General features: G+C 41.9%; 1 protein-coding gene across 1 annotated transcript in view; it reads left to right on the top strand.

The window, feature by feature from the left end:
* ext1b (exostosin glycosyltransferase 1b) overlaps positions 1-12,984 on the top strand; it is a 110,799-nt gene that overhangs the window by 68,337 nt on the left and 29,478 nt on the right. Inside the window, exons 2-3 of the mRNA XM_018686083.2 lie at positions 7,853-7,946; positions 11,441-11,548. Of these exons, the coding sequence (XP_018541599.1) occupies positions 7,853-7,946; positions 11,441-11,548 (202 nt within the window). The remainder of the gene's footprint in view (positions 1-7,852; positions 7,947-11,440; positions 11,549-12,984) is intronic.

The following is a 12,984-nucleotide window of genomic DNA, read 5'->3' as shown; positions in this document are numbered from 1 at the left end:
GCGCCAATCACTGACTCGTGTGTGTGTGTGTGTGCGCGCAAGTGTGAAGCGTGATTGTCAGTGTAGAGGTGCAGTCATCTCGCTGCCCATGAAAACAAATTCCACAAATATTCCTGGATACGTGTGTGGAATAGGTGTTGCCGAGTTTGAAATTGACCTCCCTTCCATCCTCTGGAGAGTTCAGTGTGTGTGCACGTGTGTGCGTGTGTGTGTGTGTGTGTGTGTGTGTGCGTGCGTGCAGTTGGGGACTCTGACTACTGCGCAGACACTAAATGTAACTGAAAAATTGCCTCCATCTGTTGGCAGTGGAAAAAATCCGGGAGGACAAATTGAAAAGATTGCAAGGATAAAGCCGTCATAGTGAATTAGTATCGCGGCAGGAAGACTTCTTGTTATCAGGGTATTTGTAAAATATTCAGGTTTACATGTGTGAGTAGGGGAGAGTGGGGGGCGGTGGAGGGTGGGGGTAGTAGGGACTTGTAGCCAGAGGGGGAAGAACAGGCTGCTGACTTGAACTGATTCAGAAGTTTGTGCGAGCATGGCGAGTGTGAGCCTGCATGTATATAAGCCCTATCTTTACAACATGTTTTTTTTTTTTCTTCATTTAGTACTTATGTGGTTCACACCCACCACCTGCAGCTGTACTTACTGCCCAACTCTCATTTGAATAGTAATATGGCTATGCAAACTAGCGTGTCATCTTAGAAATTCCTGACACCCAGTTACTTTAGAATTCAAGCTGCAACACTGAGTTCTGACTTTCCAGGCAAAATTTAACAAGTATGGTTCATTTATTGGCAGCGTAAAGAGACTTAATATACATTAGCTGTGAAGGGTACATATCACTAGCGTGTAGAGGGCGTATGTGAAGATGTGCAAACATTTTGTACGTGTAAGAAGGTTTCTTTGATTCCTACTTTTGAATTTAATGTGTCTAAAGTAGTGTGAATAGTTGTTATTTGACTGTAGTCTCTATTCAGTGAGAGAAAGGAAAAAAAGAGTGACAGAGATATAACCACAGACCCATCAGTCAGCGATTCCCCTCAAGAAATTGTTCTTGACGGGGCAGAAAGACCTGTCATATTAAGTCTTTCTTCAGATCTTACACCCAGATATAAATGTCAAAATCCAGTCAAGATGGACTTCCAACGTTCATATGTGGTATCAGAATACATCTCAGATACACTTGTGGTTCGCTTTTTGCTTCCCGGCTCATTATGGAAGTAACCACGTACACGTCTCTGTTTCTATAGACAATCAAAACATCACAGACATCAGACAGTGAAGATCCCTCCATTCACAGGGATCAATATTGTTATTCTGGTCGCTCATAAAGATGCTAATCATTTCACACTTTCATCGATGAACACGCACTTACCTGCCTCATGCTGAGGATGCTGACTGGCATTTGGATGTGTTCCCTTCACTTTGTTTTGTTTGCTGCCACACCTGTGCTAACAGCTGGCCACCTGTAATGCCTTGTCATCTGGCTAATAACGTTACCAGGCTTATTACAATCTGGATGTGTTTGCTTTATTAATTTATTGTGTGATGGTTTTAGATTGGCTCAGGCTTACATTATGACTTGGCACGTTTTTTATATGAGTCTAATGTACTGTATGTCTTGTGGGTTTTTTGTCTGTAACTCATTGTTGTGTTAGCCAGCCCAGAAATCTAGATTTTTAACCTCAGTGAAAGGTCAGAAAACCTGCAGTAGATAACCAAAGATGTATTCTAGTGCCTACTGTAAACAGGGCATAAATGTCCCCATTGAGACACACTTTGCAAGCCCCTTTAGAGGCACCTTTTTATGTGCTGCACTGCTCATGGTAAAACATACAGTGTCATATGAGGACAGTTGGATCAAATACACATTATAGCCCCAGGAGTGCTGGTATTTTTTCATATATGTGGCCTCAGTGTGCTGTCTTTTCCATAACGTCATCTTCCTATGCACTCAGCTGTGTTTTATATGTCGAACCTCACGCTGAGCAGTACTATGAGAGCTATGACAGTCTTTATGCAGGGGAGGGCAAAGTCGTGTTCTGTAAGTGGGTGTAATCAGATTGGTCCCGCGCGTGGACAGACCTCAGGGTCGTCACGGGTTTGACCACAGAAAGCCTGTTTGTTTGGCCAGACGGACCTCTGAGTCATTCCATGCAAGAATGCTAATTGGAACTAGCATAAGCCGGCTAATGAGCGCTAATTAGGCTAATGAATTAGTTGCGGAGTGTACAGCAGGCGTTATGGAAGAGGATGAGGAAGAAGATGGGAGAAAATGGACGGGCACACATCTGGGCGCACACATACAGATGCTGACACATACTTTTCTGCTCAGCTGCAGGGCAAATAAATAGAGAGGGGCAAAAGCAAGCGGGCACACACTCACGTAAACGCACATGCATTCCAGTCACACACTGCTGATTCTTTTCTCGAGCTCGCATTTGTCACTATACGCATGTGCGCACACATTATCATCCTCAAACACACACACAAGAAAACATATGCATAAGCGGTCCCCAACCCACACATACACCCCCCCCCTCGCCAAACACGCTCTATCTCGGTTAGTCAGGAGCCAAAGATGCCCTCTTTTTACCCACTAGCTCACTTAGCCTGCACATCTGTCGTCGTCTCATGGGAGCACACACAACAATATGCTTCAACTTAGACACTTGTGTTTATGGGGAGTATGAGGCTCCTGTTTAATTACTGTTGGAATCTGTCCTTAGTCTGTTTGGGAGTTATTTACTAGACAAATGAGCACATCTGTGGCATGACATCCATAATTAGAAATAACTTTTTTATTCTTTTGTTGTACTATCACTAGCTACATCTTGAGGTTCACTTTTGTTCTCATGTACAGAGAACACAGTGGAAGCAAATTAGAGCTTTCTTTTGTCATAAATTAATCATTTAAAGGGTCGAAGTCTTTACTAGAGGTTTTTTCTTTTCTGTTATGAAACTGCATTAACACACACACACACAGACACAAACCCCACAACAATACGGCTACAAAAACCTCTTCCCTGGATTTTGTTCCAGCCATTATCAGACCTCCAGACACCCGTTGTTTCACACACTCTCGCAGACTCACACACTTTGGAAGACAAAGAAATTAGTGAGAGCGTGGCAGAGGGAGACAGGAGAGAGGTCCAGGAGGCTAATGTAACAACAGTCTCAATAAGCAGTAAATTGGATCTCTCTCTCTCAGCTCCCTGGAAGACACTCAGGCTGGTTGTGGTTTTGTGTTTTCATCACCCTGAAGCTTGTTGTTCGGAGGGTGGACGGGCACCAGGCGTCTGCTGGGTGCCTGCATGGCACCAGAAAGACCAGGAGGCAGCCCGCCAAGCGCACACCTTTGGGAATCTAGGCTGCCGTAACAAATTACTTTTACTTGTACTGTGCTAAATACAGCTGTGAGATACTTGTGTTTTTCCATTTTATTCTGTTTTATACTTGTGTTTCCCTACATTTCTCTGAGAGATATTGTACTTTTAAGTCCAAATAGCATGTTTATCTGCTCTCAGCTGCAGATGTGAGCATCCCCAGCTAACTAGTGAGCTAACTAGCATTACATCCAAAACCAAGGACCATAATATTAGCAAACTACCTCATTATGTAGAGTTACAGGTTACATTAATAAAATCTCTTCAGAGTATCAACACACTGTTTTGGAGCCAAAGTACTACTATACCAACATTAAAGGTAAAGTTAGCATCTCTAGCCTGCTCTTTATTCAGGAAAGTTTATGCTCCAGCAGCCTCAGCTAAATTTGTTACCTAAGACTGCACTACATTTCCTAAACTTAGCACTTAGATTATACAAACAATAAGGCATAAATATAACCTGTGTGTTGCTTGTTCTTTTAGTAGAAAGCAACAAACAGGGATATGTTAGAATGAAATAACATTTTAATATGCAATATTAAATATAACAATAACAATATTAATACTGACCAGCTGTCCTGCATTACAAAAACATATTGCTCCTTATTTTGGAGCATGTTGGAAATACGTGTTTTCCCGTTAACATGTTATCACATAGTTTCATCCACCACTGGTCCTACGGGAGCAGTTAGGGTGGTTGACGGAGATGAGGGTGGAGACGGCGTCTGATTCGACAAAAGTTTCTTTGAGCTGCCAGTAACGTCAGCCAGTGTGTTTATTAACAATTACACTTTCAGTCCCTCTCCTCTTTCACCTCCTTACCCCCTGTTGGTGTGGATGAAGCACCAATCCCATGTAATTAAGTTGCTGCAAATGAAGGCACTTAATGACAGGTTGTCACGGCAACAGTGTAGGATGTTGCCATTGGGGCTGGATGGAGAAGTGTTTCTCAGCAGCTTCACAGTTGTTGGACATGTTTACACGTGCACTCGAACGCGTGTGCTTTCGTACGGGGTATTCACACAGAGGTCATTTCCCTGTGCTTTATTAGGCGAAGTCTTGTTTTCTGTCTGCTTTTTATTTTCTGCATGCTGACTTCATTTTCTGCTGTTTTTTGTGTGCCCTTCCAGCAGGCTACCACTTCACCTCTGTCACACACTCGTTCTGTTTTCCTCACCCTGCTTTCATTGTGCTATCTGTCTCACACTTACACACACACACACACACACACACACACATATATATATATATATACAATGGAGAGTCACACACAATTGCATGAGTCTGAAAATATAAATAAGCAGACACAATCACACCCTGCAGGCACAGAGCGTGACAGTGGCTTTCCCTCCACCAGCTCAAGGTCACAAGGACAAAGCGGAAGGAGAGCTGTTGTTAGACAGACAGGAAAAAATAGGAGAAGGAGAGGTAGAAAAGAAGAAAAAGGTATAGAGAGCAAACTGTGGCCTCTGAACCCCATATAAAAACCAAGGTAGCAGGAGGTTCAAAGAAAGGAAGAGGAACAGAGAGTCGAGAAGAGGGGAAGTGAAAGTGGTTTTACACGGTAGGGGACGTCCTCGCCGAGGCCTCCTCCTGCAACCTCCTCACCTCAGTCAAACCTCTAAACCACTAACACTCCCTTGTAAAAAGGAAAATTGCCTCTACCAGCCACAGTCCCAGTCATAATCAGGTTAAGGTCCACAGCAGGTGAATCACGTGGGAGGGTTGCAAACTGGCGCCTTTTCAGGCAGCAGCAGCAAATTTGCATCCTGAATACCTGCAAGAGATTCTGTTAAAATTTCCCTCATTGGTTATGAAACGTTGAAAAAGTTAGAAGGGAAGTAAAGAAGTTTTTCCCACGACAGGTTAGGTCACGAAGAAACAAGCGGCAAACATTTGCATCGAATTAAACATAAGACAGAAGACTGCAGATGAAATATGTTACAGGACTGCTGCATGGTAAATCCATACATTGGTATTCACTGCCATCAGATGCTGGTCTGTTTTACGTGCTGTTACACACATGCACACACAAACACACACGTATACATGCAGAGACAGACACCGTCCAAGCAGACAGCTGGTGTGGAAATATGGGCTAAGATAGCTTCTTCATCTCCATCGACAGGTGACGCAACGTCAATGTGAGGGCGTGCAGCTGTCGCTTGTTCTCGCCGCGTGTGTCTGCGAGTCTGTCAGTGTGCATCGGGCTGTGTGTGTGTGTGTCTGTGCACACTGTAACTGTCTTATGTGCTGCACAGAATGTTATGCATGTAGGTGTGAATGAGGGTGGGATTTTATCAGGGGCTGTCATGTCCCTGCACTTCATTAGAGCTTGGCTAAAGGAGACACAAGGCAGCATCTTGCCAGTGTGTGTGTGTGTGTGTGTGTGTGTGTGTCACTGTGTCATTGTCACACTTTTGCACAAACTACCTTCACAGCATCATCAGTAGAGCAGAATGTGTGTGCGTGTCCTGTAACCTTCACCTTGTATAGACAATGGCTAAATGAGAAGTGATTTTCTGCCACACCAGTCTCTTAACCACCAACCTGGAAAACCCTCAGGGCTCATTATTTCTCATTTTTATTTTTCACATAAAAGAACAAAAAAAGAAAAAGTAATCATTACTGTTATCAGTGAAATCTAATTTAAGCAAGAAATAATACAACAATGTATGTGGGTGTGTATTTTCTTAGAGGGAGTCTGGTGAATAATCATCATCTCATATACATTCTTTCTATGTTTTTTTTTTTTTTTTTCTCTTTTCCTCTATATTAAAACACATTTTTTTCCGAGCTGGCATTGTTGCAAGAAGATGCAGTTTAAAAATGTTGTGATCAGTGTCTTCTTACAGCTGTAAGCAGCGTTTGGGTGCAGGGTGACATAAAATCCTGTGTGGGGGAAAAAAACTCATATCCTCCTTTTGTGAAAGAAAACAGGCCATTTATTAATGAAAACTGGTAATTAAAAAAAAAGGAAGAAATATTTAGACTGAGATTAGACAGGAACCCAGTGATGCCTGGTTCTGCACTGTTGACTGGCATGTTAGCTTTTTCTGCTGGTGATGTTTATTAGCTCTGTGTTTGTACGAGAGAGACGGAGAGAAATAATCCACACAGGAAGATACTGTTCTGTCCATATTTAGAAAGCAAGAGGAAATAAAGATGGAAGAGGTTACCTTGATCCAGTGGAGGAGAAAGGCTGTATTGTAAACATCTTGATATCTCCATGTAACATAAAACAGAGTATACACGCACATACTAACATACAAACACACAAAAAGCAGCATGCATGATCACATAGACTGATGTGCAGATACACACTGTTTCTCTGTTTCTGTCACACACACACACACACAGATAGAGAGAGAGAGCGAGCCAGCTGTGTGGTGGAAGCAGGTGTCACTCTCAGCTCATTACCCCTGGCAGGGTTGATCACTCTGTTTGGAGAGCAATAAGACACACCTCACTGGAGAGATAGAGGGATGAGGGGTAGGAGGAGGAGAGAGACGAGGGAGGGAGGGAGAGAGAGCATCATTCCTGCTGCTTTAAGAGATAGAGGGATAGAGAGAGGTAGCGAGCAGAGAGGAGGGGGTGTGCAAAAGGATCATGTGGTTTGTGAGATAGGAGAAAAGAGGGGGAAAGGGAAGAAAAGGGGGAATAGGAGAAGTGATGGGAGTTTTGGAGGAGCAGAGAGAGGAAAGAAGTAATCAGGAGAAGGGGGAGGGAGAAAGAGTGGCAGGCAACAACCAGAGAGAGGCTGTGAAGTGAAAAAGAAACAAGATTTAAAAACATCTTCAACAAAATGGAGTAACAGTCAGCAAAGAGCACAAGTTGTCCTGGGTTTTCTTTAATAACCCCAGGCTAGACAAACATATTTAGCAGAGAAAACAAGAGCAAATGGTTTAACTATTTCCCAAACTGTTCTCGCAAACATTTGTCACAGTTTACATACTTGAGTCCAAATTTGACTAACCATACTTGCCGTAGTTGTACACCGAATATTTGTGCTGTGTAATGAGGAATTATTTCCGACAGTTTGGGTGCACTTACTTTCAGTTTTAACTCCCAAGTTAAGGAGCTGAGATCCACTGTTCTCTTAACTTCCTGGGAAGACCTAACTTTCCTTTAAATTATGACTAATGAAGACAGGAATGGGTGTTCCTCTTGAAATTCTTTCATATTATTCTCTTTTATGTCAATAAAACTGTGTGAGTGTTGATAGAAATGTGTTTAGAATGATATCCATATCGCAACAAGGACATACTCATCATGCCACATTCATCTGTATTTATTCAACCATGATTCACCATCAGCTATCATATTAGTATAGCTCATTACAGCAAGTAGCAATGATGCATTCACTTTCCATATTCCTCTGAATATACAAGTTTTTCTGAGCATAGCTGCTCTTTTAATGTCAGTAAAGTCATCATGTGTGTTTATGTGTTGTGTCTCTGCAGGTATGACTACAAGGAGATGCTCCACAACTCCACCTTCTGTTTGGTGCCCCGCGGCAGACGACTGGGCTCCTTTCGCTTCCTCGAGGCGCTGCAGGTAAACAAGCAATACACATACACACACACCCTCCAAGTATGAGAAAACACTGCATATGCTGCTAAATTCATGCCCACCAGCCGTATTACTGGGAAGAAAAAGAGGCACTTCCCACACTCATCCTCCCACTTTGCATTTGTTGTAATAGTGCTACCTCTAGCATTAAAGGATCACTAAATCATTGCCACCTTAATAGTGTAATTAATATAAACAAACAAGACCTTCGCCGGGAAAATTAGCTGCTTCTCCCTGCTGCTAAACTGTGTTTTATGTTGTAACACTGGAATGAAATTTGTGGAGAAACTGTTAAACTGTCGCCTGACTTTGTGAAAAATTGCAGATAGTGAGATGATCAGAGGGCTGCTGGAAAAATGTGAATCTGTTAGAAAACTCTAAATTTTGTCATTTTCTCATTTTTATATAGTTAATCCAACAAGTTCAGCAGAAGTATACACTGTAGATATTTAGCCATATAAAAGTGGATTTGTCCATGGAGGTGATGATAAACTTTTCTTTGATGTAAATTTCTTTGTGTCAACATTCACCAAAGTTAAACTCGCTCTGTGACTCTCCAGCGTTGACCAACTGCAAGCCATCTTGAAAGTGCTGACCTCTTTGGGAATGGAGAAAGCTATTGTAACTAATTAGCTGTGTTGCAACATCCATTTTTATTTAAACCTCCTCCACAAAAGGGGAAGCTTTAGGAACTATTGTTACTGACAAGTGCTATAGCATGTCCTCAGCGATTTATGTATTTCACAGAGATGTGCAGGTGATTTTCACTGTGACACCTCTACAAAAATGTACGTATTTCATGTGCACTCCAGTTACAAAATAAGCAGTTGTCAATAAGATTAGACTTAAATAAACTCTAAGGTGAATTCCACCCATCTACAGTCATTTTCTAATATTGGATATGCATTTACTGCCACTTTACTCATACCTCTTCAGATCTACACACTTCACATCTCTTTTTTCCCTCTGTTCATCCATTTCTCTGACTGCACCGCACTCTTCTGCATTACTACTGCACTGTCCTTTACCTCTCCTTACCGCACACTGCCGTCCGCAGAGTGCACCCACTCTGCAAGTGCGCTTATCTTACTATCAGCTGCCACGCACACACACACGCACACACGCACACACACACACACACACACACACACACACATAACAGCACTTCACTCAGGAGGGAAATATGCCCTCTCCTCTCCTTTCTCCATTCGTCTGACTCACCCCATCCATCGACTCGCACCATCTAAAGGAAGACAGAGGGAGAGTATTTACAGGCTTTGGTCTTTGCATGAGAAAGCAATTCCTTATAGAGGTCAGCTCTGTGTGTGTTTGTGTTGTGTGTGTGTGTGTGAGTGCATGTGTGGTGTGTGCGCTCGGGGTTGTTTGTGTGTCTGTTTATCTCTGTATGCATTTGTGTGTGTGTGTGTGGCGGAGACGGCAGCAGAGCCCGAGGGCCAGTTCTAGTTTAGCTGACACCTTTATGACCTGGGAGTGACAGGGCCGTCATTACATCAAACTCCCACCACACATACACACACACACACACACACACACACCAGCTGTTCCTTCTACCTCTCCTCTCATCCCTCCATCCCTCTGCCACTCCTTTGCCAAAGGTCACATTCAGCTTCACCACCTCCCCTCTTTTCATCTTTTTTAATATCTATTTATCCACTTTCTTCTGTGTTTTGATGTCTTTTAATTCCCCTTTCTCCTCTCTTTATCATTTCTCCTACTCACCTGCTCTGAGTAATTAGCTCTCCTGCACCTGAAGTTATCATCTTAATACCAATGTGTCAACAGATGCAATTTAAAAAAAGAAAGAAACACGGGGACATCCAAAAAGTGTGCTCACTTAATATTAAGTCAGAAAGAATCTAAGTAAACTGAACGTGGTTGTTTTCTTTGATTTTCACGCTGGTAAATGATTCAAGTATTTTTGGAAATCAAATAAACACAAAGAGAATCAGAAACGTCATGTAATTAAGAAATTCTTTCTGTGCATGTTTGAGTTCCTGTCACTTTATGTTACAGCAGAGTGAGTAAATGTTTTCTGGTTTATATAAATCAAGACTGCCTGTTTGCACGTCTGCACCTCACTCCCATCTTTTCACTGTTATTTTTAGTCCAGAATATTCGACTCTGTGTGATCTGCTCTCCAACAAATGGCTGCTAATTTTTTCATACCCATATCTGTCATCATTCTTCTGAATTCCTCACTATCTAAGACTGTATGCTGTCTGCCGGCTTATCTGGATTTTATATTCAAACTTATTTCTGTTTATCTGATTGTTGTGCTGCTGAGTGTGAGGCTCGTGTTTGATGCATACATGTGCTCTATGGCTGCATTTCCTCAAAATTAAAGCTGCTTTGTTTAATATTTTTGTGTTATCAGTGGATCAGATTTCCATGTGTATTGCAAAAGGAGCTGCTTGTAATGAGGAACCCACAGAGAATCCATAATCCAACTTTACAGTTCCCCTCAGCTCTATGCAGTGCCCTTCGTCTTTTTGCTTGTTATTGTGGTTTTGATGCCCACAACTTTAATATGTTGGTGTTCTCTCACTGCTCCCATCAGCGGCTGGCAGCTGTTTTTAACTGAAAAGCTCTTAAAACTGACTGTACACTACCTGCTCAGCACCACACCACAGACAGCCACAGCTAGCGACTAGCTGGTGAACTTAGTGGGGCACTTACTAACTAAAGAGCCCTTGAGTTTGTAGCCAAAAACAAAGCTAAAAATAGTGTGAATATTGGACTTGAATTCATCCAGTGGATAGAAACAGGGGTCCAAATAAATGCTAATGTACCCAACTTGAAAAGGTTATATGTCAGTGTTGTGTTTACAGTTTGTACTGCTGCCCTCTAGTGGCCAAAAAATCACTTCTTACAGCTTTAACTACATATTGCAATTTTGCCATTTCCATTAGTGGTTGAAAATTTCTGTGATTTAGAAATGTATCAAGACACAGTCCAAGAAGTTCAGTGACAGTTTCTCATATAATTATTGTTATTGTTCCATTCTAATGTTAATTTTAGTTAAATGACGTTTTGCAGCGACTGCTTTTCCCACTCAGTTGTTACAATTCAACCCTTTGATGAGATTTCTGCTCTGAAACAGCATCTAATTTGTAGCTAATAAAATTGGTATCTTTAAAAATATGAGTAATAAGCCTTGTGCAGCTGACTGATTCTGTGTGTGATATTTTCACATCACACCAAAGAAGCTTGAAATCAGAGAAAATCCAGTATTTTGCCAAATGGACAATTTAGGTTTGAACACAAGGGGTCAGAGGCAGACACAGACTAATCAACTATAATACAGTCCAGTCATATAATAATGCAGCTTTAATAATCAGGATCAGTATGTAGCAAAGTCATGATTTAGCGGTTGCTGTGATTGTGTTTGTAAAGGATCATGTCCAACCTTCTTCTTCTCTCTGTCTCTTTGTGTCTCTGTGTGTGTGTGTTTGTCTCAGGCTGCATGTGTGCCTGTGATGCTGAGTAATGGCTGGGAGCTGCCTTTCTCTGAGATCATTGACTGGAACACAGCCGCAGTCATCGGCGACGAGAGGCTCCTGCTGCAGGTAACAGCCCAAAGACATGCTCGCACATAACCACATGCTCTGTATATCACCTGAAAACTATACCAGACAGAAAAACAGCAGCAATCCCATGGCTGAAATGAAGCCTTTTTCCCGTTACACTTTTGATACCTTGAATACACACGCTTTCCTCACTTTTCTATTATCCAAAAATCCTGTTTTTTGTTTTGTTTCCCAGTGGAGTGGTTGTCGACCAAACAAGATTCAAGCAGCATACTAAGTCCTCGACTGCTTGAAAATGTCACTCAAAACCTCACATTGTTATATGAGAGGGCAAATAAATAGAATGAGCAAATGGATTTGGCTGGAATAACTTGAACTTCATGGGGGAAAAAATAATTATATGCCAATTAAATCTTAATTTGAATGAAGTGTGTAATAATATTCTTTGACATTGAGTTTTAAAACATAGGAGCTCCATGTGAACTCAGTCTGTGCACCACCAAATGTGCCCGAGACATCCTGGATCTCTCTGTGGATTTATGTATTTTACAACCACATGATGGGCCAAGATGCTCACAGCAGACAGTACATATAGGGTATATACACTCACTGAGCCCTTTATTTGGAACATCGCACTACTACTAGATACTGGATAGGGCCTCCGTTTGCTCTCAAAATAGCCTTGATTCTTTGTGGTATGGATTCAGCAAGATGTTGGAAACGTTCCTTTGAGGTTCTGGTCCATGTTGACATGATTTCATTGCATAATTTTTCAGATTTGTCAGCTGCACATTTTCCTGTTTTACTATATCTCAAAGATATTCTATTGGATTCAGATCTGAACTCAGTGTCATGTTCATGAAGCCGGTTTGAAGCCATTAGAAGGTGGTAAATTGTGGCCATAAAGGCATGCACATGTTCAATTACAATACTCAGAAAGGCTGCGGCATTCAAATGATGATTGATTGGCACTGAGGGGCCCAGAATGTGCCAAGAAAACCTTCCCCACACCATTACACCACCAGCAGCAGGCTGGCAGGTTGGGTCCATGGATTCATGCTGTTGATGCCATATTCTGGCCCTACCATCTGTGGGTCTCAGTGTCTCACACCAACAATCAAACCACTGGTCAGAGTCACTGAGATTTCATTTTTTCCCCATTCTGAACGTTAAATGAAGCTCCTGACCTGTATCTGTGTGTTTTTATACATGTTGCACTGCTGCCACATGATCAGCTGGTGAAGCAGGTGTACAGGTGTCCCTAATAAAGTGTTCAGTGAGTTATTAATATTATGTATGTCTTTCACAAAATGTGGGATACCTGTACTGTACAACAGTGGTATTTCCTCTCTATTAAACCAGGAAATGCTGCATACGCAGTATATTTACTGTGTTCTCAGTTAGCAGGATAAAGTATTTACAAAAGAGTCGACAAAAAGTGTTTATTTTCCCCTTTTACTATGACAAATAAACTC

The sequence above is a fragment of the Lates calcarifer genome, linkage group LG3, assembly GCF_001640805.2.
Source record: "Lates calcarifer isolate ASB-BC8 linkage group LG3, TLL_Latcal_v3, whole genome shotgun sequence".
Lineage (NCBI taxonomy): Eukaryota > Metazoa > Chordata > Actinopteri > Centropomidae > Lates > Lates calcarifer.
The sequence above is the reverse complement of the archived record's forward strand: the minus strand, read 5'-3'. Positions and strand labels throughout refer to the sequence as shown.